General features: G+C 37.3%; 2 protein-coding genes across 4 annotated transcripts; one reads left to right on the top strand and one right to left on the bottom strand.

Annotated features, from left to right (window-relative positions):
* The first annotated feature begins 214 nt into the window (after window positions 1–214).
* LOC127620376 (transmembrane protein 268-like) lies at window positions 215–24,522 on the top strand. 3 transcript variants are annotated; one of them, XM_052093598.1, is made up of 12 exons: window positions 215–544; window positions 648–727; window positions 1,029–1,093; window positions 2,894–3,029; window positions 3,368–3,462; window positions 3,841–3,948; window positions 4,190–4,348; window positions 4,521–4,631; window positions 6,746–6,835; window positions 10,097–10,312; window positions 10,403–10,535; window positions 24,378–24,522. In XM_052093598.1, coding segments are annotated over exons 4-12 (1,026 nt in total). In that variant the 5' UTR covers window positions 215–544; window positions 648–727; window positions 1,029–1,093; window positions 2,894–2,917; the 3' UTR covers window positions 24,380–24,522. The 3 variants fall into 3 exon arrangements, with proteins under 3 accessions (XP_051949558.1, XP_051949557.1, XP_051949556.1); XM_052093597.1 differs by lacking the exon at window positions 24,378–24,522 and having other exon boundaries at window positions 2,897–3,029; window positions 10,403–11,426; XM_052093596.1 differs by lacking the exon at window positions 24,378–24,522 and having other exon boundaries at window positions 10,403–11,426.
* On the bottom strand, window positions 16,101–27,609 carry LOC127620378 (proline-rich transmembrane protein 1-like). Its single transcript, XM_052093599.1, has 4 exons — window positions 27,340–27,609; window positions 24,391–24,749; window positions 23,626–23,814; window positions 16,101–21,655 (listed from the first exon to the last, which is right to left on the bottom strand). Exons 1-4 carry the CDS (start codon window positions 27,356–27,358, stop codon window positions 21,479–21,481), a joined length of 744 nt encoding a protein of 247 aa, XP_051949559.1. The 5' UTR covers window positions 27,359–27,609; the 3' UTR covers window positions 16,101–21,478.

Here is a 27,609-nt window from a genome sequence, read left to right as displayed (position 1 = left end):
AACACAACAGCAAATACAGATAAACAACCACCACAAATGTGTATTAATATTGTGTCCCCTTTCTCTCTCCAAGATGTGCTCAAATAAAAGTGCTACAGCTTTTTGCCACAGGCTGTGAAATTGTATATATGTATGTTCCTGTAGTCATGTGGCCAGGCTGAGTCACAAGCTGGGAGTGAAAAAGAAAGAACAGAGCGAGAGAGACAGAAGAAGAGCAAGAGGGGCAGGATTTCAAAGCTGGCATCAGAGTTTAACATTCATATAAAGAGGAAGACACTGCACAGAGAATGAAAGAGAAAGAGAGAGTGGTGTTGAGACTAACAATTAGGAGGATGGCAAAATAAATTGTAATAAAGAGCTAAATAACTAAAAAAGTGGGAGGGGCCTGACAAGAAAAAAAATGGTTGTGGCAACAGCAGGTATGGCACTATGAAGAGACTGACATAAAGTGAAACTAATGGACAGACGCATAATCATCACATGCAGATTCTGACATGACACTTCAGAAATAAAATGTGTTTGCTGTATTAGCAAACAAACAAGGGTGAGTGAGAAAGTGATGGAGGGGTAATTTTTTAGGTTAAGTAATTTAATAGTTTTCTAAAGCTCTCTTTCTGTCACTGTCTTATCTTTGTTTCTGCCTGCAGATTGCCAGTTGTGAGTGTTATCGCATACAGGCTTGTTGAAATTCCAGGAAATATTGATTTACGTTCCACAGGACACAGTGGTAAAACATTTACAGTTCTATGAAGCAATATATCACCATCATGTATGCAAATGTTTATGTGTATCAATATTGTGTGTGTGTGTGTATATATATATATATATATATATAATATAAATAACATTGACAATACAATGACAATTATTATTTAGAAAGTGCATGCAGCAGAACTTTATAGAACTGGTTGAGAAACCCTATCCGTTTTCTTATTTGTTGAGGAACTAACGTCTTTCTCAGTTTCTTCTGTATGAAACTGTAAAAAGAGAAGTTGTCTACAAGGTTGCTGTTTCCTGTTCTTAAACAGGCAGTGCGCTGTGCTGAAAATATCGTTTCTTTGAACCCCAACCACAAGCTGGACTGTGGTTGAAGGTATGCCAACAGACTCTGTATAAAAGTAACATCAGATGTAGTGTTCAAAAAAATTGGCAATGTCCTTTCTGACTGCAATATCAGTTTTAAATTACCTCACCTAGGCTTTTTATATTTCTGAAATGACTGAAAACACAACACTTAACCATTTTTATGTTTTCTGAGAAAACGTAATTGATGTTTACTATTTAAAACTAGCTTCTCTATGATGTGAGGGTGTTGCTATGCAGTTGCTTAGCAGTTCTGAATGGTTGCTAGGGAGTTGCTAGAGTGTTCTGGGAGGTTTGTTACTGGTCCAAGTCAAAGAGCCCACCCTAAAGTCTCCGTGATAATCTGGCCCCTAGATATGGCTTTCATTGGCGTACATTTCCATTGCATTATTAGAGACAGTACAGATCTAAAACAAATTGAATGCTGAAGTTTAAAATCTCAAAAACAATTATTTTCTGGCTGTCGTTCAGTCTCTATAGCACACATGCCTAGTCTCTCTCACGCGGTTTCGTTTTTGACACTGGTTCAGATGACACCGAGTAAGCATTTTCGGGCAATGTGAAGAGATACTACAGCTAGACCGTATCTCTCCCACACCTGGCTCACCACTTGCGGGTGAATTCTCTATACAGTAAATCCGCTCCCATGATCATTATGCCCATGTGCAGTCTACTCGACCGTCTACTCGAGCGTGAAAAAAATGGATACTGCATTAATTGCATTTATTTCGTTTTATGCATTAAACAGTCAACTATTAAAAGGATAGTTCACCTAAAAATGAAAGTTTCTCATCATTTACTCACACTCATGCCATCCCAGATGTTTATGACTTTCTATCTTCTGCAGAACATAAACAAAGACGTTTATAAGATCATCTCAGCTCTAAAGGTTTATATAATGCAAGTGAATGGAGGCCAGAACTTTGTAGCTCCAAAAAGCACATAAAGGCAGCATAAACGTAATCGGTATACTCCAGTGGTTAAATCAATATTTAAGTTATATGATAGATGTGGGTGAGAAACAGATCAATATTTAAATCCTTTTTTTTTTAACTATACATCTACGCTTTCACTTTTATATCTTAAAGTCACATGTGGTGCCTGTTTAGTTTCACTTTCACATCTAAAAGTGTAGATTTATAGTACATAAAGTACTTAAACTTTGATCTATTTCTCACCCACACTGATTCTATTGCTTCTGAAGACATGGATTAAACCTCTGGGGTCTTATGGATTACTTTTATGTTTCCTTTATGTGATTTTTGGAGCTACAAAGTTCTGATCACCATTCACTTGCGTTGTATGGACCAACAGAGCTGAGATATTCTTCTAAAAATCTTTGTTTGTGTTCTGCAAAAATAAAATAAAAATGGTTTATATATATATATATATATATATATATATATATATATATATATATATATATATATATATATATATATATATATATATATATATATATATATAAATAAGAAAGTCATACACATCTGGGACGGAATGAGGGTAAGTGATGAGAATTTAAATTTTTGGGTGAACTGTCCCTTTAATCGCAGAAATTAAAGTGTAAAATTTCCCAGCTCTGTTATATAAATATATGTATTTTTACCAGTAAGCAACCACCCAGAACACCCTAGTAACCACCTAGCAACCAATCAGAACACTGCAGTATTGTAACAGTGATGATGTGTTTGCCCCTAACTGTATTTTTACTTCTTAGTTAGTAATTTAACATTCTTCATGCCAAATTCTATATTCATTTGTAGCTTATATCCAAAGTGTGTCCTTATATTTGAGTGCCTGTGTTTTCTAGCAGGTTCTGCCAGAGGCTGTCGCCATGGAGGGGAGGGAGCGGCGGTGTAACGAAGAGGAAAGGGGTGATGTTGAATCCCCCACAGGACATTCATCCAGTGCAGGAGAACGAGGCACAGTGTCCACTTGGATGAATGGTACATTGCACAATTTCTCTATCCTGCCCTCTATTTCAGTATCTATAACACACCATCTAACAAAAATCATTAAACACAGTGTAGTTGTTATTGAGAGTGATGTGATTTTACTTTCCTGTTTTTTTTTGCTGGTTTAAGAGTTTGGGCAGGACCCAATGGTCCTGAAATGCTTGTGATACAATGATAACATGTGATCAAGTGAATGCAGCGCTCCACTTCTTCTGAACACATTAATTTCATTTTAATTCTTTGTTGGTTTGAAGAGCCAATTAGATCTATAAATAGATCTATTGGATTTCAGCTTAAGAAAACTCACCTGATCTCTTTCTTCCTGTCAGGTGAGGTGTTGGCCACGGTGCCCACATCCTCTTGGTTGGCTCCCAGGTTTAAATTTTCGCACTGCAAGACTCTTCTGGAGGCAAATGGCTTCAAGGCCAGTGAATTTCCAACATTGTATACAATCATTTCCAGTCTCTACACCATATTTAGACATTCTTCACACTAGATTTTAAAGAATTTAAAGTATAGCTCAAACAAAAATGAAAACTGTCATCATTTAGCTACTCACCCTCATGCCATTCCAAACCTGTTTGACGAATTCTTTCATCTGTACACACAATGTTTTGAAGAATGTTCACAATGCTCTTTTTCATACAATGAAATACAATTGACAGCTCCTGGGTCGGTTTATGCTTTGAAAAAAGCTGCTTGAACATTCCTAAAAACATTGCCTTGTGTATTACTTGTGTGTAAATTATTTTACACTACATAACCTCCACATCATTTAATGCTGACTGTTTAACTGTTACAGATTCCAATTGAGGAATTTGAGCATCCACTTCATATAGCACTGGACCACCCGTCTGTCAGAAGATACTTGCTTTTCAACTCATCCATTTTTAATTTCATCATGGCACCTGTAAGATAAACGCTGCTAAAACAGGCATATTTCCTGCTCTTCTTTATTCAACAGTATAAGAAATCTTAAACAGTATGTTTTGGACTAACCAACATGACATGTACCACTCAGATCACCTTTCATTGCTTTGCACAATAGCAAGTTCAGTTAGCATGCAGATGGAATAACCAGAAAATAATGTCTAGAATCAAGTGACTGAAAGGAAATAGAGGAGTTTTTGCTTGTTTTGTGTCTGTTGCAGTTGTTGTATCTGGTGCTGTGGTTTGCGCTGTACTCATCCCTTCACATGTACCTTGAAGGCAGCACAACAAACTTCTGGGTGCTCTGTATGTGTGTCAGTCTGGTGTCCATAATCATCACCACCATCATCATCCTCATCTTCCACAACAGCAACAAAAAGGTGGGCTGTCACATGACATGCTCTAGTATCACCTTTTATGTAATATCTTGTCATAGCCGGTCTTTTACTGTGTGTTCAATTCAATTGTATTCTCTTTTAATGCTGGTATACTGCAGGCCAAACAACAGAAGAGCGTAGCTAAGACTTACGTATCTTTGTGTTGATGTTTCAGATAAACATGAACATAGATGTGCGGTTGGTGGGGGTAAACGAGCGGATGGTCAGACACAGGCTGCTGTTGGGAGTGGCTGACTGGGTACATAAATGCAAAGGAAAACTGCAAGTAATTTCACCTTTCACTTTTATAATGAAATAAACGTAATCTCTGCTAATGCGTCTTTCAAGTCATGTTGGAATGATTGTATTTATGAGATGAGCGCACATGAAGTCATAATTACCAAAACTGGGGATTTTCTTTAAAGACCCCATGAAATCAAAATTGGAGTTTTTGTGGTTTTTAGTCTTAATGAAATAGTTCACCCAAAAATTAAAATTCTCTCATTATTTACTCACCTTCATGCCATCACAGATGTGTATTATCTTTTATCTGCAGAACACACAGAATATTTCTGCTCTGTAGGTCCACACAATGCAAGTGCATGCTGACCAAAACATTAAATCACATAAAGGCAGCATAAAAGTAATCCATATGTCTTCAGTGGTTTAATCCATGTTTTCAGAGGTGATATGATAGATGTGGGTGAGAAACAGATCAATATTTAAGTCCTTTTTTAATATCAATGTCCACTTTCACATTCTTCTTTTGTTTTTGGCAATTCACATTATTCATGCATATCAACATCTACTGGGCAGGGAGGAGAATTGATAGTAAAAAAGTCATATGGATTTTTTTGCTGCCTTTATGTGATGTTTGGAGCTTGAAAGGCGTGGTCACCATTCACATGCATTGTATGGACCTATAGAGCTGAAATATTCTTCTAAAAATCTTTGTTTGTGTACAGCTGAAGAAAGAAAGTCATACACATCTGGGACAGAATGAGGGTGAGTAAATGATGAGAGAATTTACATTTTTGGGTGAACTGTCCCTTTAAGTCATCAGTGGCTATGTTTACAAGTACACCAATACTCTGATTATTGCTAGAATCTGAGTATAAGGAATAATTAGATAAAAATGTTGACATGATTTGAGCAAATCTCTTCAATTCTATTTATATGCTACTTGCCAATACTCTGATTATTGCTTTTATATATATATATATATATATATATATATATATATATATATATATATATATATATATATATATATATATATATATAAAATAATATTACAAAAAAATATCTTGTTGAAAATATGTATCTTTAAATTCAGCTTGGCATAAGGAAAATTAGTGAGTCAGTTTGTGAGTCTTTTTGAACGATTTTTGTCATTCGTTCAAAAATTTTGTCATTTTTGACTGCACTGGATGCACTGTCTCATTTGATGCACTAAAACGAATCAGTTCATAAGAGTAATTTGTTTGTCGGTCTACACTGATTGCTCTGTCTGTTTTGATTGACCAAAAATAATTGGTTCATAAGAGTCACTTGTTTGTAAACCAGAATAAACGCACTTTTGTGCTCCACCCACGAGGACAAACTTGTTTGAAAGACATACTTGCCTTTTTTTCACAACTCGGGAAAAGATGTTTTCTTTTGCCGTGGGGCTGTAGATTCTGCAGTTAGGGAGCACCACTGCTCGAAACAATGCAAGAAACTGATATTTGCCGAAACATGAAGCCGAAAAGTGCAGCTTCTGTTTCACTATGTTTTTGAACACGTGCTTGAGCGTGACATGATCAGCACTGGCGCAGGCACACTTTGGTCAGACGTTTCCTAGCATCCAGTAGAGGGTGATAGATTCTTGTGTGACTTTTATTTTGAAGTTCTGCCCTCTTTCCTGTTTCCCTTGTTAATTTGTCCCAGGTGTGTCTTGTTACTAGTCTTGTTAACCTTGTTTTTTTTGTGTATATGATGCCCTCATTTTCTGTGTGTCTTTGTCAGTTCTTCTGTAATGCTGGAGAGATTGTTGGATCTATTCAGCCTACAAATGATATGAACTCACAAAGACACATTGAAAATGAGGGCAAACTTAAAATAGTGAAGAAATTCTGACTTGTCACAGTATCTAAAACACACACTTTCCCTTATACATTCATGCACATTTTAACTGAACATCTTCATGTTGGAGAAAAAAGTTCTTGAACAAGTTATTTGTCATCTACCGAGCTAAAAAGGGCAAGTTATGCTTTTTGATCAGATAACTGGGTAATTTCCTTGGTTGCACATCTGTGCTTGCATGCTTATCTGGTTCAGTTGCTTCTGTGGTTTATCTGATGAACTGCTGAACAAACTAGTTTACATGATCTTTCTTACTGTTTTTCTTTCTCGGTCCAGCTCTTCTTTGTGTCCTGGGACTTGTCCCCATGTCTGAGATCTCTGACTGAAGCTCTGGAGGACAGGAGTATTGTCAGATATCAAGTACAGGTTGGCTTATCTTTGTTGATTGGTTTGATCTTATGTTGATGTTTGAAAATGATCAATACTGACAAAAGTTTTGTATTCCAGATACACAGTGGTACACAAAATAACGAAATTATTGTAGAGTAGATTGCAGGATAAATGTCTGCAAACTTTTCGCATCTATGTCATACTGTACTTCAACAGTTTACTGTCCGAATTTAACCTTGTCAACACTATGGACCCACTGGCGAGTCCAAAATATATAAAAAATGTTACGCTAAAAATGTTCAAGTCTCCGAATACAAGTCAGGCATGTGGTAATTGTTGGAAAGCTTAGAATCTGAACTTTTCATAAATAACTATCTGTAACAAGGTTAAAATGGGAAAAGAGGAGGCGAGAACCGGCTGAACAATCAAAGTAATATTTTAATAGGAACTTAAAAAAAGACACAAAAACATGAACGCACACATGGCAGCTGCACGTGACTCTCTCTCTCCCAAACTGCCGCATTCTGCTGTACTTATCCCTTTCCTCGGATGATTAGCCCGTTTGGGGGCCGGGTGTGCTTCACACCATCACTTCTGCATTTATGTTACATAAAGTAACAAAATAAGGCCTGAAAACATTCGCGGCGCAAATCAGTGCCACCTAGAGGTCATGTGGTAAATACAGTAATATGAATATAAAAGTCTATCAAATAGCACTTAAATAGACAAATCAAACATCAAATGAAAGCTCTTATTCTCAGTTTGTTGTTGTTGCCTTAATACCACAGTTAAAGAAATTTCAAAAGAATCACAAAGTGAAATATGATTTTTGTAAGGCATCAAATATATATTATATATACATCTCATTTAATGCGCCGACCACCCCTGCTGAAAACTCCAAATAGCTAAAAAGTTTATATTTATTTTACCTTAGGCAGTTTTCTAAAAAAAAATTGATTTTTACTTACCTGTGAGCTTGCTTGTGTGAATAATCCAATGTTATATCTTAGATGTCCAAAACTAAATATGTAGTCCAGCAGGTAAAGCATGCTAAACAAATCATTGTAAATATATGTTATCGTTTGTTGATGATAATAAGTAATGACACCTAGATTGAGCTGCTAGTCCACTCAAAGGCCGAGATATTCAATTAAACAGTGGGAGTGGTGCATGCAGACATGGGGACTTGTGACTTGGTGACTTGGACTCGAGTCGACTCGAGTCGCTATTTTTATGACTTGTGACTTGACTTGACAAAAAATAAAATACTTGAGACTTGACTCGGACTTGGAAGTTAAAGACTCGGGACTTGACTTGACTTGAGAGACGAAGACTTGAATGACTTGAGTGTTAATCACATCATGTTTTCAGTTTGAATATAAAATATATAAATTATTTTAAAAAATAAAGTTGATCCAGCTGGAGCGCAGGCTGAGAATAGTTTTGTCATGACTGGATCACGACACTATAGGCTATCATCAGCCATGCCCTCTCGTACCTTACGCACACCACGCCCACTTAGATCAGATAACCCATCAACATGTCAGCCGGAGGGGTAACGTTACCGAGGGTCATCGCTTTCGGCTTCAAAAATGATTATCAAGATGGTAAAAGACGAACAGCGCTTTGCAAGACATGCAACGTTAAGATCGCGGACAGCCAGACGACAACCTCCAATTTCGTCCGCCATTTGAAGAGCCATTCTGCCCAGTAAGTGCTTGTCAATTTGTTAATTTTATCTGGTTAGTTGGTAGTTAGCTAATGTAATAATAGCAGGGTTCCCACGGGTCCTTGAAATCCTTGAAAGTTTGTGAATCTGAAAAATAAAATTCAAGGCCCTGGAAAGTTCTTGAAAATAAACATACATATACAGGTCCTTGAAAGTGCTTGAATTTATTTTGTGCAAGAAGTTTTCTGGAAAAAAAAATCTGTCCATTAATTTTTTATTTCGCCAACACTTCGTGGATTATGCTGCATACTAGCCTGCTTGATTTACGTTAGTTACGCGCATTTAAGTGTTTCCCGCGCGAGGTACTTTGTTTTGTACGTTGCCATGACGTTCACGCGCGCTGGTACCTCAACGTTTCCCACTCACAGACGTTGCAAAAATAGGCTTATGGATATACTCTGAGTGTGTGTGAGTGAGTGAGTGAGTGAGTGTGGGTGTGGGAGTGTGGGAGAGAGAGAGTGTGTGAGAGAGTGAGTGTGTGTGTTTGTGTGAGCGCGAGAGTGAGTGAGTGAGTGTGGGTGTGGGAGAGAGAGTGTGTGTGAGTGGGTGTGTGAGAGAGAGAGAGTGTGTGAGAGAGAGTGTGTGAGAGAGGGTGCACACTGAAGAAGGCACACGCCGAAACGCGTCTGTACAAAATAAACAATATATGCATAGTGCTGCCACTTTTCCCATTTTATATGTTATCTTTTAGGCCAGCACTCTTAAAATTAATTATATACACTGAGTGAAGCCTGCTCTCATCCTCACTTACTCATTACATTGTAAACATATACAATATTATTTATGAATAACTGTAGTCTTTTTTTTTTCCATTCTGAAAAAATAAATACAAATTTGACAAATTTTTGCCAATTAGTCCACAGTATGTGTAAATTGTGAGCTTTTTAAATTTGTGTGAGAAAACATTTTAGGCAGCAGCCCAAAAATGGCCCAGAGTTGAAGAGTTTAAAGGAATAGTTCACCCAAAAATGAAAACTATGTCATAATTTTCTCAGCCTCATATCATTCCAAACCGAATTATTTCTTCCATGGAACACAAAATAATATATTGCACAATGTCCAGAGTGTTCTTTTCCATAATGGGAAGTGAGGCTGTGAGCTCAACTACGGTGACGCAAATGAGATTTGAGAGCTGTGGTCGAAAGGATGATTTTCAGAGAATAATTACTTACATTTCAGTTTTTCCCTCACACAAAACTATCGTTTGGCTTCAGAAGATTTGGAATATAGTTCACAATTCATATGATCTCCTTTTATGATAATTCTATGGTGTTATTTGTCATTTTTGGAGCTCAATAGCCCTACTCCCCATTATGGAAAGCACTCTACATTATGCAGCGTTTTTTCTTTTGTGCTCCACAGAAGAAACAAAGTCATACTGGTTTGTAATGACATAAAGGTGAGTAACTATTGACAGAATTTTCCTTTTTGGGTGAACTATTCCTTTAAGTAAAAGTGCTGAATGCTAAACTCTTTCTAGGTCAAGTTTAGTCTTAATCTATTTTACACTAGCTTAGAAGGTAGAAGGAAATTGTATACCATCACAAAATCTACATTTTACCCCACAGAACAGAATCAAGAAAAGAATGTCACACCTAATTCTAGTGACAGAGGTCACGACACTGGATTCTGAGGATGGATTAGTGGAGGATGAGGAGGGTCCTGATGAAGTGCGCCCCCTGTTGGTGGGGGGAAGAGAGAGAAGTGCATCAACTAGTCAAAGAGAAGACTCTAAACTTACAAAAAACTTCAGTCTAATGCCTGATCCCACCCTTTCATATCAGGTGAAGATTAATATTTATGTGAATTCGTCAGTGTCCTTTGTGATTGAAAGCATCTTAAGTTAATAAAAAAATGTGGATATGTTTTTTCAGGCTATGGCTGAGCAGCTCCTGATGACTTACAGTGCACTTTATGTCAGACTTCTAGTATCTAACAGGCTTCCTGCTTCTTCACAGTGTCCTTTAGGTGCAGGGAAAAATCATTCCACTGGCTCTCTATGTCTCTGTGAGTATGTAGGTTCAAAGGTCCTGCAGTAGATGACAATCAAATTTCATGTTTAGTTTAACTGTCAACTACAATGTAGTCATAATGATAATGATTTATGCCATGTCCTAACCAGGCACAACATAAAAAAGGAAACAAGTGATTCCTTTCTCTTCCATGTTAAGTATAAACAGTTTTTGTTTCAACAAGCTGAGAACTCAACAAGTGACAAGACGTTAGTTGATCGCTCGGTCTCTATGTTGTTTTGCTCTGAGTTGCCCCGCCCCCAGTTCAACATGGTCAAACTGGAAATCAACATGTTTCAGATGTGTTTCTGTAAATCCGTAACGGGGGTTCTGGTCTCATAAAAATCAGGAAGTATTGATTTGGAGGTTGCATTTTTGCTCTAAAATGAAACATTTTCTACAGCTTTAGAAAGGGTGAATAGTGGTGCAAGATACACCGGCACATTGAAGATGTAATCAGTAACTCACAAGATGATATCTGACAAAACCACGTTTGAAAGCATACATCCCAACTGTTGCCAATGGCGACTAGATTTTAAATTATTGTTGCAATAATTTATTTTTGGTCGCATTTGCGACCATTTTAGTTGCAGTCTGGAGCCCTGATTCCTGTTGACTGCATTACATAATTTACAACTAAAAACACAACTCTCTTTTGGCGCCACTCTGTGGACATTTTGCCTCAACAATTCCAGCTTCAGCCACTTGGGGCAGTGGTTCAAATTTTCATTAAGCACAGACTGATTTCATCTGCTGAAATTTGTACCTACTGTTGCTTAATTCACAGTGCATTTAGTCTGCCCAATGAAATCTCATTGGTCAAGATTCCTGCTCCACACAGCTGTCTATTTTGTATTTTCTGTATATTTTTGATTAAAGACTTTATCATGGCTATAGTGGTTATTTGTGTGATTCTGAATTATGCCATTTCGCAGAGAGGAAAACTTGTGTCTGCAACTCGGACTCGAGTCACACTTAAGTCGCAAAAAAAATTAGACTTGTAAAAAGTAATTTTACGACTGTTTTTCCCGCCTGTGCGACTACAGAGTTGGCCAACTCTCCCTATCTCTCTCTCCCCATTTATGTGCTACCATTTTATGTTAAGCGATACATCAAATGGAAAACCCATCAAAAGTGGAAAGAAACAGCACTATTCGCTACCCGGATCAATGGACAAAGCAGTGCGAGCGCAGAGCAGGTGCTTTTAAGCATATCGCGGACCAGTCTCGAGCTCTCAACCTCACAGTGCAATCATTACAGCACTGCGAGGACCAGTGAGAAGCATGGCGCTAGTCACAGAAACATTTGAATTCAGCACAGAATTCTCTTGTGCAAACCTATCGGTGAGCAAACTAGTTTTAAACCACATTAAATGGCCTGACAAAACAGCACTGATGCTGAGAATACACTGTGACATGCACAAACATAAATTAGCAGACTTTTCTCAAATCACCACCTTTATCATGAATGAACTATAGTAACAATAACTGTAGTATTTTAGGCAGAAATATATTCATAATAAATATTATATTACTACTATAGCTCTATTACATATTTAATAGGCTACATTAGGGGAGTGATGGGATATTATTCATTTTTATTACCACTATGGCAGTTTATAAATGTTTATAATATGTATTTATAGTTTTAAATGTGTTGTAGGATACAATTTTTCTTTACAAAAATGTTTGTTTATAGAAATCATGTTACATTTGACCATGGTAGTGACGATCCATGCTTGATTTTACCTGATGTTACAATGGTCTTGTTACAAATAAGTACCACTGTAAAAACTATGGTACATTTTCATAAAGACATTTTATGCTTTAAAGCCCTAAAGAATTATGGACAAAGCTAGTTTTCCTTCTGTGTAAACACTGTTCTCTTTTAATGCTAAAAAATGAATAGTTTATTGATTGTTTACTGTATAAAAATAAAATCCATTATTTAAGTAAAAACATTTACTTTATTAGACAAGTTTAAATAAATAATAAGTCTGTTTTAATATTTCAAAATTGAATAGGCATATAAAGGGTTTATTAAACCAGCAGCAGATAAAGAACTATTGCCAAAAAAGAAAAAGAGAACTAAGACTTGACTTAGACTTGGCCTTGAAAGACGTGAGACTTGACATGGACTCTACCTGCAAGGACTTGTGAATATGTCTGCCATCTTGTAACCAGATACACCGCGACGAACCAATAAAAACTTAACGTCAAAATGAAACAATATTTTAAACCATTTTACTTCTGTAATGTGATGAAGTAACACACAGGACATTTAAAGAGATTAAAAAAGTAGGGCCCAGCAGGATATGGATTGCATTACAGGTTGTTGGATGGAAGGGAATGAAAAAAATATGATTTAATTGTTTATGGCAAAAACGTGCACTGACGAAAAACATACACAACAAGACCAGGAACGTGTGTACTTGGAGTCAATTTTGATTTCACATCTACAATAATCGTATTTTTGATCCGAAACATCAGTGAAAACAAACAATGAGTGACATGAAATTTTGGTGGTAGTGTGGTTTCTATTTCTGTCTAAAACCAGTCACATGGTATCCTGGGCCACAGTGAAATCTCATTGGTCCAAATTACCATTCAACATAGCTTTCAGAATGGACAGGGAAATGACTTGTTACTGGAAACTTCATGCCTAGTTAGGACATGGTGTAAGCAGTGGTTTTACGTAAGCCTCTGGTGACGGGAGGACAGTGAATGCAGAGGAGAGAGGCACTGTAGCATTACAGAGATAGGAAATGACAGTAAGGGTGTCAACATGAATCAGAGAGCGAGTCAGTGAATCTACACTGGCCTGAACTGGCTGAGCAGTTTGGCATACAGTAGTAAAGAGCTGTTCCAAAAAGCATGCTGGGTACACGATAATAACTAATACAGCTCAGAGCAGCTTTTAACAGCACTGAACTGGGCAACAGAGGTTGTTAATCAGTCTTGATGGAGCCGTGGAGGTGATTGGTGGGCAAGTACATGGGCGCAGTATGGGTGACACAATCGCATGCCGTGAGGGTCAGAGCAGAAGAGGGAAAGCTGTGTGAAAAAAGGACAGTGGCCTGCAGTTAAATGATTACTGAAAGGATGGGTCTCTCTGGGAGGCTAAATGACCATCTGTGATCCTTCCGACTGTCTGGCTTGCTTGCTTCCTCTAGTTCGATTTATCTTTCTTGTCTACCACCTTTTTCCCTTTTGGATAAATCTCACAAAACCTGTCAAGAACATATCCAGGTCATATTGCACCCCAAATCAAAAGAAATAAAGTTTAGTTGCGAGAAAACTAGAAAACGATGCAAATCTTAGGACCATAAAAAGGATCTCAGTTACAGTAATTACAAAAATAACGATTTGTTATTACTTGCATATTTCTCTACCACTGGTTAGGGTTTGTTGAAAATGTAATGAAAGTGATAATATCATCTTACCATTCGCATACTGAATTGACCCTTTGCTATGCTCCACCCCCCTTGGTTACCGTTGCTTGCTCTGACAAGCTCTGCAGGACTCCCCATTGGAACGAATGCGTTTGAACAGTGCGTTTTTTTTGGGCAAAATATCCTTGTAAACAGAATGATAATATACTTACATGGACTGGAATGAATAGCAGCATTTTAAAGCATATTTATCTGACATTTTTTGTCAAATAAATGGTCAAAAACATATTAATTTGATTGAAAACTTTGGAGACTGTGAATCGAGACAAACGATTATCAGTCATTTGAAAAGTGAAAAGCGTAATCTAATGGCAATTACACACCTGATAAGATTAGTGAACGTGAACAGAACTGCTCATAACATCTCATAACACACTCACTATAAAGTTATGAACTCTTAATTTACTATCACCTTTATTAAGACCTGAATCAAAATGTAAATTAATTAAAGCTTTAATTAACCTAAATGTAGGTGCCATTTACATTTTCATTTATGCATTTGGCAGACGCTTTTATCCAAAGTGAATTACAGTGCACTTATTACAGGAACAATCCCCCCGGAGCAACCTGGAGTTAAGTGCCTTACTCAAGGACACAATTGTGTTGGCTGTGGGGATCAAACCAGCAACCTTCTGCTTACCAGTTCTGTGCTTTAGCATACTCTTCTCGAGACATATTTAAAGATTTAAGAAAAAAAATCACTGCTTGTATCCTCTCTAGGTATCTCGTGTCACTATTACAAGTGACCCAGCAACGTTATTAAAACAAAAAAAAAAATCTATAAAATTCAGCATAAACCCCTTAGACTCCTGTTAGAAAAAAACAATCGCTTGTCAGAGAAATGGTAGACGGCAACATTTGCTAAGATGGTATTGGTCAGAAACACTTTGAAGGCGGGGCTTAGCAAAGGGTGAATTCTGTTTGGTGTTCTTTCTTACGTCTACTTTCAAACTGAATTGTGATTGGTCAAATAACGTAAGACATGCACCAAGAGTCATGACAACCTGTCCCTGAAGCATTCTTTTATTTACACAGAACTGAAGCCTAAAATCTAAGCCACATCCACACTAATAGGTTTTCATTTGAAAACGACTTTTTCAATTTCCTAATGTCATGGTTTTCTATGTGCTTACGGAGATTGTTTGCAGTGAAGGAAAACACCATTCCAGTGTTTACAAGCAGCATAAACAGCAAAATCAATGTGTTTTCAAACGATAAAGCCATGGCCACACTAGGCTTTGAGCATGCAAAATTACTGTTGATAATTCAGAGATGATGCTGGGCTGAGCTAAGAGGTCAGCGTGTGACATTTCGATCTTCTATTGGACACATTAGACGAATTGGCATGTGAGAGTTCACCATGTTTATGGTCTCCCGCTTTGTGATGCATGTGAATGTGAGTGAATGGAGCGTCAAGTGTTTTGTGACCGCACCTTTAGCTTATCTAAAACTATTAACACTATTCTTTTGGGGTCTGGGTAGCTCAGCATGTAAAGACCCTGATTACAACACTTGGAATCGTGAGTTCGAATCCAGGGCGTGTCTCCAGTCAGGCTTCCTAAGCAACCAATTGGCCCGGTTTCTAGGGTGTGTAGAGTCATGTTGGGTTAACCTTCTCGTGGTCACTTTAATGTGGTTCGCTCTCGGTGGGGCGTGTGGTGAATTGTGCTTGGATGCCGCAGAGCATAGCATGAAACCTCCATGCGCTATGTCTCCGTGGTAACGCAAGCCACGTGATAAGATGCGCGGATTGACGATCTCAGACGCGGAGGCAACTGAGATTTGTCCTCCGCCACCCAGATTGAGGTGAGTCGCTACGCCACCACGAGGACTTCGAGCGCATTGGGAATTCCAATTTGGGGATAGGAAAAAAATATACTATTCTTTTACTGCACAGGTAAATCCTTTAAATGGCCTGGATCAATTTTCATGAGTTTTACACTATTATCTCTTGCTTGCTGCCAATTTCTAATCAATGTATTGCTCTTTAACTTAGTCTTTTTATTTCCTATGCTGACAATCATGCTGATTCTTGCTTAATAGCCATCTTAGCTCTCGTGCTGTGATGGCTGATTATCATTTAAACTTGGTCCACAGAGTGACAGATGTCCCCACAGATTGAGAAGAGCTGCAGCCCCATTGGCATTTATTGAAGCCTGAATAATAGGAGAAAAATGCAGATAAGAGGGTTTTATGCAGAGTTGGCGACCTCCTGCAGTTTATTAGTTATCTGATGTAGAGATAAACTGTAGCTCTAGTGATACAAAGGAAAAAAGATTCAGAGATGGTGAGGAAAAAACAGGGCAATTATAAATAGCACCACTGAGACGAAGGGAAAGGCCAAACACAACAGAGAGAGAGAGAGAGAGAGAGAGAGAGAGACGCAACACAATCGATTCTTGCACAACCAGGTATTCCTCTTTAATTCAAACCACTAGAATCATACAAAGCAAATTAATGTTTGGCCTCCAAAAGCCTGAATCTCACAAAGTCACAATTCAGCCCCATATCAAAAGAAATTATATTTTGTAATAATAAAATGAAGCCTGTTTTTGGTCCATTATGAGTTTTTGCATTGTGACATTTTCGTCCGGAATTCTCATTACCGTAATATTATTACTATCTTGATGTATTACAGTAATACAATTACTGTAAAACACTGCAATATAAAATAAGTCATTACAACAAATACTTCCATCATGCATTTAAATACTTTACAATTGAAATAATATAGAAAGGTTTTGTCATTGCAGTAAAAAGAACATTTTGGAAAAATGTGCTCAGTCATAAAAATGCCACAAAGCCATAAATCCTATGGTCCTATAACCAGGCTGCATTTTCTTTGAGCAAAATATAATTGATTATTTGGGGGTTAAATATGACTGTAACATCTTTATGAGATTCAAAAGAATAAATTTCTAGAAGCACACAAACACAAGGGAGCCTGCATTTGAATAAACTGTCGCATTTACAAGCTTAGAGAAACCGTGTGCAGAAACTACAGATAATACGATTTTAGTGGCCATAACAATAAAGCATTAGCTTTATATCACAACTGTGTGAAAATACATATTGCTGGGCTATTTATAAACAAGCTAGGTTTACGTCAGCTGTACAGTGCTTGCACAACCGTAAAACACCAAAATAACGTTATCCCACCAGTTTGTCTTAGTAACAGACATAGGACTCCTATTGAAACTATACTCTCTTGAATAGTTCTTAGAAAATTAGGGCCATATTTTTAGATGTAGCCCATATAAACACGACCATGTACAATCACACCTCTTAACAGTTAAAAACAAGACATCAGAAGTCATTCAACAAACAGTTCAGCAAAACATTTGCTATATTCTGCAAGTCATTGTTCAAAATAGATCAGATACTGTAGATATTAGAAATTGATTAAAGAGAGCAGGAAAAGTAAGATATGATGCCGTTCAAATGACACAAATAAATAAAATAAACTTAAAACTGATAGACATGGGGGAAGAAACTGCTGAAAAATGACGTGAATGACACTTTTCCCTCTTCTTTCCTAATTCATAATGGGACACATTCATTTATCAAAATCGGCTTGTATTTCACTGAAGCAATGACGCACACTTTACTCTCAGCACAACTGTCAAGCCTGAAATGTTGAAATTCTAAAACTGTATCTCTAAATATAAAACCCAGTGTACCATTATTGTTTTGAAAGAAACAGCTCACCTCAAAATGGAAATTTGGTCATTTACGTTAACACATCTGAGCTTTCCTTCATAAAAATGCAAAAAGAGATATTTAGCAGAATGTCCTGGCTCCTCTTTTTTTATATGATGAAAGTGAATACTGGGGCTGTCACAAAAAGACAAAAAAGCAGCATAAAATTAGTCCATGCAATTTGGAGCACGAAAGCCCCAGTCACTATTCACTTTCATTGTATGGAAAAGAGCAGCATGAACATTTCTCGTAATATCCTTTTTTGTGCTTGACTGAAGAAAGAAATCACATGGGTTTAGAGCAACATTAGTGTAAGTGACAGAATTTCCACTTTTGGGTGCCGTTTCTTGAAGGATCAGAAATTAAAAATAAAAGTTTGACTAATAAATAAGAGTTTGACACAAATGTATGCATTTAGAGATTCATTCATTTGCTAGAGTCTTAAAATAAAAATCGAAATAATTGTATTTATGTTTTCGGTATAATCTATATGTCCTAAATCTCTGGGATCTTTTGATTCTCTAAAATGTAACCAAAATGTTGTGCTATATAAGTTCAAACTACAGCTAACTGTCAGCAGCATGTGTAGAGTTTCAATGAGGTCAGAATTTGAAGCAAGTAACGCTCTCATCTACAAAGAAGTGAGACAAACTACCTACTTGCTTACTGAGCATAAAAGTGCATATTACTACATGCTTCATCAAAATATGCCAGCAATAATCTGATTGACTGTTATCTAAGAAAGATAACAATATATTTCAGCACAGCGACTAGACCTATGATTACGTATTTCAATAAATATAGAATTATCAGCTTCATACACAAATTAATAATTTAGTGTTCAAACAATAAATAACACATTATTTCACAACACAGAAATGCCACGTCTTCCCACAATGAAGAGCCATTTAAAAAATGAATATTCAATAATGAAGCATTAATTTCACACTACAATAAATTCTTTCAGCATCTCTGACATGGGGAAAACTGAACATTGGGAACACATTTGCTGAAACATATTCTACGCAAGTACGTGAACACAAACGCTTCTAGCTACGCATGCTCAATTGCAAAAAAAATCCATGTTGTTACATTCTGAAATGTGTTAGAATGCAATTAATTCTCAGCATGGCCAGATGAGGCGCTATACAGTAGCAAGAAAAGATTATGTCAAGGTGGTTTTATGGTTTTCTGCATTAATTGGTCATTAAATGTGATCTCATCTTCATCAAAGTCACAAGTATAGACAAACACAATGTGCTTAAGCTAACAACACACAAACAGTTTTAATCTTTCATGTCTTTATCGACAACATCCCATTAAACATTCACAGTGCTGTGGAAAAAGCAAGTGAAGCCTTGGATTTAATAACTGGTCGATTTGGCAGCAATAACCTCAAACAAGCACTTCTGGTAGCTGAGGTTTAGACCTGCACAACGTTCAGAAGGAATATTGGATCATTCTTCCTTACAGAACTGCTTCAGCTCAGCCAAATTCCTATGATATCTGGTGTCTCTTGAGGTCATTCCACAGCATCTCTATTGGGTTAATGTCTCTGCTTTGACTGGGTCACTCCAAAAGGTGTATTTCCTTTTTTAAAGCCATTCTGCTGAGGATTTACTTCAATGTTTTGGGTCATTGTCCTGCTGCATCACCCATCATCTACTGAGCTACAGCTGACACACAGCCACCCTGATATTATCCTGTAGGATATCTTGATCGTGGTCCAGCCCCAAATCATGATGCTCCCCCACTGTATTTCACTGTTGGGATGATGTTTTCATGTTGGTATTCAGTGCCCTTTTTTTACACCATACATGCATGTTCTTCCCAAACAATTAAACTTTAGTTTCTTCTGTCCACAAAACCTTTTCCAATATTGGTGGAGTGTCGAGGTGGTCTTTGGCATACCTCAGGTGTGCAGCACTGCTTTTTTTGGAAAGCAACGGCTTCCTTCGTGATTTCCTGCCATGGACAACATGCTTGTTTAATTTTTTCCATATAGTAGACTCATGTACAGAGATATTAATTATGCATTCTGCGGTGTGCCCTTTTAGTCATCATGGCTGAATGGAGTAGGGAGTAGCCACAGTATTAAACCATCTCCATATATAAAAAATGTGTCTAATTGAGGACAGATGAACATCTAAGCTCATCTAAATAACTTTGTAACCCTTTCCAGCTTTATGCAAAGCAACAATTCTTGATCGTAGGTCTTTTGAGATCTCTTTTATGCAAGACATGGTCCACGTCTGCAGATGCTTTCTGTGAATATCAAACTCAAAATGTTTGAGTGCTTTTTATAAGTCAAAGTAGCCCTAACCCACACTTCCAATCTAGTTTCATTATTTGGATGCCAGGTTTGCCAACTCCTGACTCTCATTAGCTTTTGTCGACGTCATTAGCATAGGGTGCACATACTTTTTCCCAACATACACTGTGAATGCTTGAATGATGTATTCAATATGTACAAGAACAATACATTAATTAGTGTGTTATTAGTTTAAAAAAAAGATTGTGTTTGTTCATTATTGACTTAGATGAATATCAAACCATATTTTAAAACAAATTTATGCATAAATGCAGGTAACTCCAAAGGGTTCACATAGTTTTTCTTGCCACTGTATATGAGCGTAAACTTTATTAGTGCACCGCAATGGCAAAGAAACAGTTTGAAGAGAAGTTTAGTTTAACTTTCTAAACATTTATAGCTAGACTGAATTACAACCCATCCAGTTTAATGTCTCAGATATTTGTCAACTCTATCGCCCGCTTGAGTACCCCTTAAAAAAGTAAAAAAAATCACACCATCTGATATTGTTCGGCTTTGGACAAAAAGACAGACCTGCCCCAAACTCAAGTTTTTGGTTTGAAGCAATGTTGCAAAGTTGAGCTGCTCAAATAAAACAGATTGCAATTCCATTTTGTGCTAGTAGTGCATAAATGAGACAATGTCGCTCTATGTACAACAGATCTGTGTGCTAGCAATGCCTCTGCTAAGCATTCGCGAATGCGTACATGCGTAAAGTATGTTTCTAGCCTTGGGTTTTAGAGAAGAAACAAATGAGTTAACAATACTAATATATACATTTCCAAACTATATTATAAAAGTTCCTTTGGGTAAACTGAATGTGAAAATTGGTGTAACATTTAATAATGTAACATTTGTAATCTATTTTTAAATATTCACTATATTATTTGACAATGTTCAATACATTTGTATAGAAATCAAATAACATCCACATCTTCACTTTCTAAATTTGGCAGCGTCACCTACAAAGAGATCATTTATCAGTTGTACAATACAGTTTTAAATAATAGATGGAATGTTTTAAAAATCACAAGTAGTCATTTCAAAATCATCAGCACACCATTATTGTTTTCAAGTACTCTATTGTTTCTGTAATACTTGTTTCTTTTAAAAAGCAATGTTTTTGGCAAATTTTAAGAGCAAAATGATAACACGACAGAACTGACTTGAGTCTTTAGTACACTATATTCTTTTTCTTATTGATCTAATACAGGTGTTTGTTTAGGACAAAGAGGGAGTGTTCAGGTAGGTTAATGTGAGTGTGTGCACGTTTATAGTACGGTAGACGTGTTTCCCCAGACTCAGATTTACTATACTGTTGACCTATCTTGTGACTAATACATGGAAAAATGGTTGTAATATTGAATTTCCAAGCCAGATCTGTGCTTTGTAACAGAATAAGCAGAATACCGACTGGAATGGCGACCAGGGGTTTTTGCGCCTGGAGGGTGGGGGGGTTCATCCTTGCACTGGGGCTCTAAGGCTCCCAGTCGTCATCATGGTGCTGAGAGGCGATGATGACCACCACGGTGAGGATGGTGCAGAGCACAATGGAGGCGATGCCCACAGCCAGACTGATGAAAGAGAAGTTACGTGCCTCACGCGAGGCGATCTCTGCCGTAACCATGTCGCCCCGAGCAACAGCAGTACGCACCTGAACAAATACGAAATCTTGGATTAGAGTTATATCTTAGATTTAAGTATATATGGGATGGATATGACAACGACAATGAGGAGGAGGATGGTGCAGAGTACAATGAAGGCAATTACATCCAGGCTATTCAATGGCCAATGCTGATATCGATATTTAGAGGCCAGAGTGGCCAATATAATGCAGATTTATTTAATGATAACAAATAAAATGGAATAAAATTTGCTGTCGATAGATTTTGACACAAGGAGGAACCATACTTCTCTTTGTCGGCAGGCCTTTAATGCAATGCTGATAATCTCCAAATGACCAAATATCTGCCAATGAATCGCTCTGGCCGATATAGCAGTCAATGGCCAATGCCGATATCTAGAGATCAAGGTGGCCTATATAATGCAGATATATTTAATGATAACAAAAAAAGATATCCACAAATTTGCTGTTGTAAGATTTAGAAACAAGGAGAAACTAACACTTAATTATCGGCAGGCCTTTAATGCAATGACAATAATCTCAAAATGACCAAATATCAGCCGATTAATCGGTCTGGCCGCTATTTCAGTCAATAGCCAATATCAATATCTAGAGGTCAGAATGGCCAATATAATGCTGATATATTTAATCCTAACAAATATGACATCTACAAATTTGCTTTTGATAGATTTTGACACAAGGTGAAACTAACACTTCGTTTTATTAGCAAGCCTTTAATGCAATGCCAATAATCTCAAAATGACCAAATATCAGCTGATTATTTGTCTGGCCGCTATCGATATCTAGATATCAAGTGGCCTAGTTAATGCTGATATATTTAATGATAACAAAAAATGCCTACAAATGTACTGTTGATAGATTTGAACACAAAATGAAACTTAACTTTTATTTTTTGGCAGCTGCAATACAATGCTGATTATCTAAAAATGACCAAATATTAGCCGATTAATCGGTCTGGCCTATATATCGTTCAATGGCTGATGCCGATATCGATATCTAGAGATCGGAGTGGCCAATATAATGCTAATATATTTAATGATAACAAATCAAATATGTACAGATTTGCTGTTGATAGATTTTGACACAAGGACGAACTAACAATTCAAGTAGCGGTACGACATCGAGGCAATGCTGATCATCTCAAAATGACCAAATATCGGCCAATTATTCTGTCTGATATATATATCGGTCTATAGCTGATACATATATCGATATCTAGAGATCGGAGTGGCCAATATAATGCTAATATATTTAATGATATCAACTAAGATGTTCACAAATTTGCTGTTGATAGATTTTGACACAAGGAGAAACTAACAAATCTACCAATCGGCAGGCCTTTAATGCAATGCTGATCTCCAAATTAATCTCCAAATGACCAAATATTTGATGATTAATCAGTATGGCTGATATATCGGTTAGCAGCCAAAGCAATATAAATATATAGATATCAAAGTGGCCTATATAATGCCGATATATTGAATAATACCAAATAAGCCATCCACAAATTTGCTGTTGATAGATTTTAACACAAGGAGAGACTAAAACTTCAATGCAATGCCAATAATCTCAAAATGACCAAATATCAGTCGATTACACTAATCTAAATTTTCAACACGAACAACATGCTCCAGAACACTTTTAAATTAAACAATACATCTCTAAGGACTTTGCAATACTGAACTCTGTAATTATATTTGCCATTATTTGTTCAATGCCGACAAAAACCATCACTGAGTGCAATTTGCTTTCAAACTTTTTTTAGGGAATGACAAAAATCTGCCATCAGACTCACAAAGTATAGGTGCAAATTTGTTTTTGCAAATATTTAATACTGTACTTCTGTATCATTCAGATGCATCAGACTTGGTGTAAACAGCCTTTAACACAAAACAAAAAATTATATATGTTAGATGATTCATTCGTCATCCTCATTTCCGTGGCATTAGTGCTGTGTCTGGGCCAACTGGCTCACTCACCTGCACGGCTTTGATGATGGCGATTATTCCTGTGGGCCAGAAGCAGCAGACAGTGGTGAGGACGGCGATGGGCAGGTAGTCGTGAGGTGGACGACGAGGCTCCATCAGAGCAATGCCAGTGGGCATCTGCATCATCTGACCAGGGGTCACACCTGGATGATGGGCACTGTTCGGCAGGTAAGGCTGTGCCTAGGTAAAGGAAACAAACACAGGAGAGAGAAGACCATTAAAGAGACAGAAATATATTTCTGCCCGAATCTGCAGGGGAGTCAGATTTCAGCAGAACATCTGTGAGAACTGATGAATGTGAATGTTGGTGCGGTTGAAGTTTGAAGTCTTTCTGTGTTGTTTGACCAAGGAGCTCTGACGTAATGACGGCAGATTCCTAAACCGGAAAAGCCGGTCGCTACGTGAATCACAGTAATTATTAAACCGCACACGGCTACTATATAAATAAATAAATATGTAGTCTGTATATGGCTCATGCTAAAAAGTGAATTAGTGCTCTGCCTGCTGTCAAAAAGTATTTGTAGCAATTTACCTGAATAATTTCACATGCATTTTTGCCACAAATTTGGAAGATAATTACCCCCTTGAGTACTGAGGTTGTCACTGCCACAGTAACCCAAAGACTACATGTTGGCATTGCATTGGCTAAGTGTTTGGCTCTGAATTCAGGTACTTGTGTGAAGTTTGCTTCATGCCCTACTGATATATTTAATTTAATTTGCTCACTTCCATGCCATTTAAAGAAAGTCCACTCACCCCTGCTCCTATCGGATAGACGGGCACATATGCTGTGCAGGGCTGCAGTTGGAGGGGGTATCCTGGATGTAAATAGCCCACTGGAGGATGAGGAACTGTGCCTCCTGGTCCGTGCGTCTGCACTGTGTAGCTGTTCGGAGCTCCCTGGTGCCCAAGGGTCCCACAGTGGAACTGGGTCTCCTGCAGGTACCCATTTGATCCAGGTGGAGGAGGAGGAGGGGGATAATTAGGCTGCGGGCCACAGCCAGGTGGAGGAGGATGTGGGGGCATGTTGGGGTCCTGGGAAGGGAGATAGGGAGGCGGAGCCATCTGTGACATCTGCTGAGACATGGCTTGCCTCCCTGACGCCTCCTCCAATCCTGAGCCACAAGAGATGAAGTGTCATACACCACGAATAAGGAGTATTAGACAAATACATATTAAAGTAAGGCCTTAAAGTAGATGAAAATAACTGCACTATAAGCTCTGATGTTGTTTTATAAACTGAGTACAATAAACAACGTATTTTAAGTTAGGTTGATGAGTTTCACGATTTCTCTCTTTCTACTTGAGTTTTAGAGTTCAAATAATTTCTCTAAACTTGTTTTAGTCTGTTACCAATGGCAACGAATCAAACTAGATTTGTAATAATATGAAAGAGCTTTTTTTGACTTGACACAACTTACAACTTTAAAGTCAACTTAACATGTTAAGATGTTATTGTATCAGTTTGTATACATAAGCTGAATTAACAAGGGTATTTGCCACATTAACTCAAAAACATATGTTGAATCAACTACATTCAGAGCAGGTAACGTCACATCATTTAATCGCAAGATCTTTAATACTAAGAAATGTACATTACTTTGAATCTAAACACATGTTAGACAAACCCCTAAATGCTATATCAACTATCTTAACTAGGTTGTCTGAACAAACAAATTCATTTTGAATAATGTTGCAGCTCCCAGCATGCATTGCACCATCAATACATTTTTATGGTTGGGATTATATGCTACATTTTAATATGTTTTGCTTATTATATGCTTTTGTATTGTTTTTGTCAGTATTGTTAGTTAATGGTTGTGTGGTGATGTTCAGAGCTCATCTTTTTAATGATGTTTGTTGATTGTCACCATTACTGAATGTTGTCAAGTGTTGAGGTCTATGGGCCTCCCTAACTAGATATCACATGCTGCATTTGATTTGCAAGATGCTCACACATTAAGAGGCAAAGCTTGTACTGTGCACTTCACAGTATACATTACAACAATGCTAAAAACATGATTAAGTTTATGTAATTTGAAGTCCATATTACTTAAATCATCGGTTTTGTCAATTGTTTTATCTGTGGTCTCACCAATGCATTTTATGTAAAAATAGATTATATTATTTTATCAGTGTAACTTGAGTCAAAGCAGAAAGATAAACACAAATAAGTTGAGTCAACACACATTTTCTACCTCTGAAAAATTGACTTTTTAGGGCAACAAGTTTCCATAAAATGTTTAAGTTAAAGATGAAAAAACAAATGCCATTTGGTTTCAATGACAACTTCTGAATCTGAATGTGCAGAAAATCTCAGAGAAAGAGATTTTCACAGAATAACGACTTTTTTAGTCCGTTCCTCACACAATGCTATCAGTGGAATATATTGTACAAGTTGAATGGAATACTTTTACGTGATTTTTTGTCCTTTTAGGAGCTTGACGGCCATGGTCAATAGTCGTAAGAGCTGTGCAAATATTTTTCAAAAATTCTCCTTCTGAGTTCCAAAGAAAAAGTAGCACGCAGGTCTGAAACCACATGAGGTTGAGTAAACGATGACAGAATTTTCATTTTTGTGTGAACTGTTCCTTTAACTTGTATTGAATGTGGAAGATCCCTTTCAAGTAAGATTTAATGAGATGAACATCAGCTCACGTCAATGGAAAGAGTTTATTTCAGTGTATGTGAGTGTTTCCATGCATGGTAGAGATGCTAAGGGACTGAATCATTATGCAATCGTCCACAATGTCATCACACTAATATAGTTCAGGATGAGATGGGGGGATTTCAGGCACTGCAGTTCATATTTAATTAGTTGGTGGAGAAAGAAAGAGAGACACACAACAGGGTGCAGATCTGCCTGTATCGTTAAAAAACAATTATGAGCATATCTAAATAAATGACCATGTCAAACACACTAAAGATGAAGTATAAAGGAATGAATATGAATCATTAATATACTTTCATTGTTTATCTAAATGGGTTGACAAAGAGGTGAGAAGGGATACACAGTCTTTATATAAACACGAAGGAATGAGAATATTTACAATCATTTATATATAAAGTACATCTGCATATCATTTCACGCCATCAAGAGATTCACTCATCCACCTCACAGCACGCTGAATCACGGACCCAAGGGACCTGCCGACTGAAATAGGGCCCTACAACCCTCATGCAACACATATTTAAACATACTCCCCCGTATCTGTACATTTGTTTTCTTAAAACTCCACACGTCCCGTTTATTTAAGCTATAGCCTACATGATCTATGTCACTATGCAGCGGCGAAGAACGCACACAATGGCTGCGTCTCAAATCCTAATGAGCTGCCTACATGGACAGCATTCACGGGGATCATCAGGGCATTTTGATTCGTAACGCGCCTATGCCCAAATCTGCAGCACATGATGCCCAAGAATGCTTCACGCGCCCACGAGCCGATGCTCAATATGCTATCTAGTTAGGCAGCTCACTAGGATTTGAGACGCAGCCTGAATGAACGCTGCAGTAGTTCAATACATTATAAAAAAAGAGGATGGAGAATTAAAAATCAAACATTATATTCATGAATCATCGACATAAACATGTCATTGCCTCTTACTCATTTTATACTAAATACATTTATATTTTGTATATCAGATGTATAAATTGAATTAATTAGCTGTGACATGAACAAACAGATTAATATAAATTTTTACCGTGTTTTTCCGACGACATCGTGTTTATTTATCCGTTTCGACGATGTTCCGTGTGTCCCTCTAGAAATACTGAGGACAAAAATCCTACCAGTGAGTCTGTCTTTGTCAGATCACAACAGACGATGGTGATGATTTCTCCAGGCTAATTATAACGCATCTTCAGATAACAATCCGTATGTATGCTGAATAAAGGCTGGGTTAATTCGGTGTAAATCTACTGGATGTCTGCTGGTGATTTTTTTCCACGGTCAGACCGCAACATCCACAGGA

Source organism: Xyrauchen texanus, chromosome 26 (genome assembly GCF_025860055.1).
Source record: "Xyrauchen texanus isolate HMW12.3.18 chromosome 26, RBS_HiC_50CHRs, whole genome shotgun sequence".
Lineage (NCBI taxonomy): Eukaryota > Metazoa > Chordata > Actinopteri > Cypriniformes > Catostomidae > Xyrauchen > Xyrauchen texanus.
Note: the sequence above shows the minus strand (reverse complement) of the source record. Positions and strands in the feature narration are given on the sequence as shown.